This window comes from Stylophora pistillata, chromosome 2 (assembly GCF_964205215.1).
Source record: "Stylophora pistillata chromosome 2, jaStyPist1.2, whole genome shotgun sequence".
Taxonomy (NCBI): Eukaryota; Metazoa; Cnidaria; class Anthozoa; order Scleractinia; family Pocilloporidae; genus Stylophora; species Stylophora pistillata.
Window position 1 is genome coordinate 57333747 of NC_142520.1, and position 1915 is coordinate 57335661.

The window sequence follows — 1915 nt, forward strand, 5'->3', positions numbered from 1 at the left end:
TTGTCAATGGTAAATCTTTTAAGTGGCCCACAGCTAGTCATGAGAATTTTTGTTTTGAAATGAGAAAGATTTTATCACCAATCCCTGGATTTCAAATGATTTTAAAACGTTTTAGGGCTTACCGCTGAATACTTAACATGTATACTTACACTCATGACGTCAGTGCACACATCTGAAAACTTTCCAGGATATTTTTTTAATATTTTGTAGAGAGGTTGAGGGTCATATATACCGAGCTTGACTCATTAACGGTTATATCTCTGATAAAGTAGACTTTGGGATACGTGCAGCTTGAAACCTACGAAGTGACTACACTTAAATGAAAAATAACATGCGATGCGTCCATTTTCTAAGGTTTGTTTTCAGAAAGTTTTTTTCATTTGTAAGGGTTAGCAAGAAATTTCCAAAACTAGAAAGTTGTTCCAAATTGAGCTTGAGGGAATTCGGTGCAGATATTTTGTGGCAGCGCTGATAGCAGATATTCTTAATTTATCTTATCGCGAAGGTCGTCTCCCTCATTCATGGAAAGAAGCGGATCTCGTGCCGGTGCCCAAGCAAAGACCTGTGCAGGACATAAACAAACACCTTCGACCCATCTCTCTGACTCCAAGCTTGTCAAATATGGCGGAGGAGTACGTTGTCGACACTGATGTTAAGCCCGCTGTCCTCTCAAAGATCGACCCACAGCAATTTGGAACGGTGCCTAAATCCAGCGCCACGCATGCATTAATTAGTATGTTTCACTCTTGCGCGAAGTCAACGGATGGAAATGGATCGACTACGAGAGTTGTACTCTTTGACTTCCGGAAGGCATTTGATCTGATTGACCATTATGTCCTGGCGCAGAAGCTTTCATCCTACGATATTCCAAGGTCGATTTTGTGCTGGATCATGGACTTTTTAACGAACCGTAAGCTAAGGATAAAACTGAGCCGCGACTGCTTCTCGGAGTGGGAAGCTGTTCCTGCAGAGGTACCACAGGGGACGAAATTGAGCCCCTGGCTGTTCCTTATCATGATAAATAATCTTTCTGTAGCAGACACAATTCTTTGGAAATACGTTGATGACACCACTCTTGTCGAATCAGTATTGAAGAATGAGTCTAGCTACATGCAGTTACGTGTAAATGAACTTGTAAGACAGTCAGAAGTTGATGGTTTCTGATTCAATGAGTCTAAATATAAAGAACTGGGAATATCATTCTCCAGATCAGGTAGCCTGTTTGATCAAATTACTATCAATGACGAGCAAATCGAAGTTGTTTCATCCGCTAGGTTGTTAGGAGTGATAGTCTAGGACAACCTCAGATGGAATGCGCATGTAGAATCTATATGCAAAAAGGCTGCGAAGCGTCTGTACTTCCTAAAACAGATAAAGCAGGCTAAAGTTCCATCTGAGGAAATGCTACTTTTCTATACAACAGGTATACGCCCTGTATTAGAATATGCGTGCCCAGTTTTTCATAATTCTTTGCCGCAATATCTGTCTAATAAAATGCAAAGGTTGCTAAAACGCTCGTTGCGGATGATTCAGCCTGACTTACCCTACGCTGAGGCTCTAGTAGCTCTTGACGTTGCGTCACTGTACGAGAGGAGGGAGATCTTGTGTGATGCTCTATTTTATCAGATTGTAAGGGACGAAAACCACAAGCTCCATGATCTGCTGCCTCCACGCAACGAGTCCACCTATTGCACCCGCAGCCAGAGATACTTGAAGCTACCGATTTGTAAGACAAATAGGTTCAAAAACACATATTTATCATGGCCAACAGTTTTAATTATTAGTAGCTATCTTATTTATTTGTATCTTGGTTTTTGATACTTCTCTCATTGTATATTATTGTAGATTACATTTTGCGACATTTATTGTAGTTATCTTAGAGTAAGAGATAATTTATTCCCATTGTAAAGTAAGT

At 40.4% G+C, this 1915-nt stretch overlaps 1 protein-coding gene across 1 annotated transcript; it reads left to right on the forward strand.

Annotated features, from left to right (window-relative positions):
* The first annotated feature begins 621 nt into the window (after positions 1-621).
* On the forward strand, positions 622-1164 carry LOC148740600 (uncharacterized). The gene has a single exon (XM_088749701.1). The coding sequence runs from the start codon at positions 622-624 to the stop codon at positions 1162-1164; it is 543 nt and encodes a 180-aa protein (XP_088605827.1).
* Positions 1165-1915: the final 751 nt, after the last annotated feature.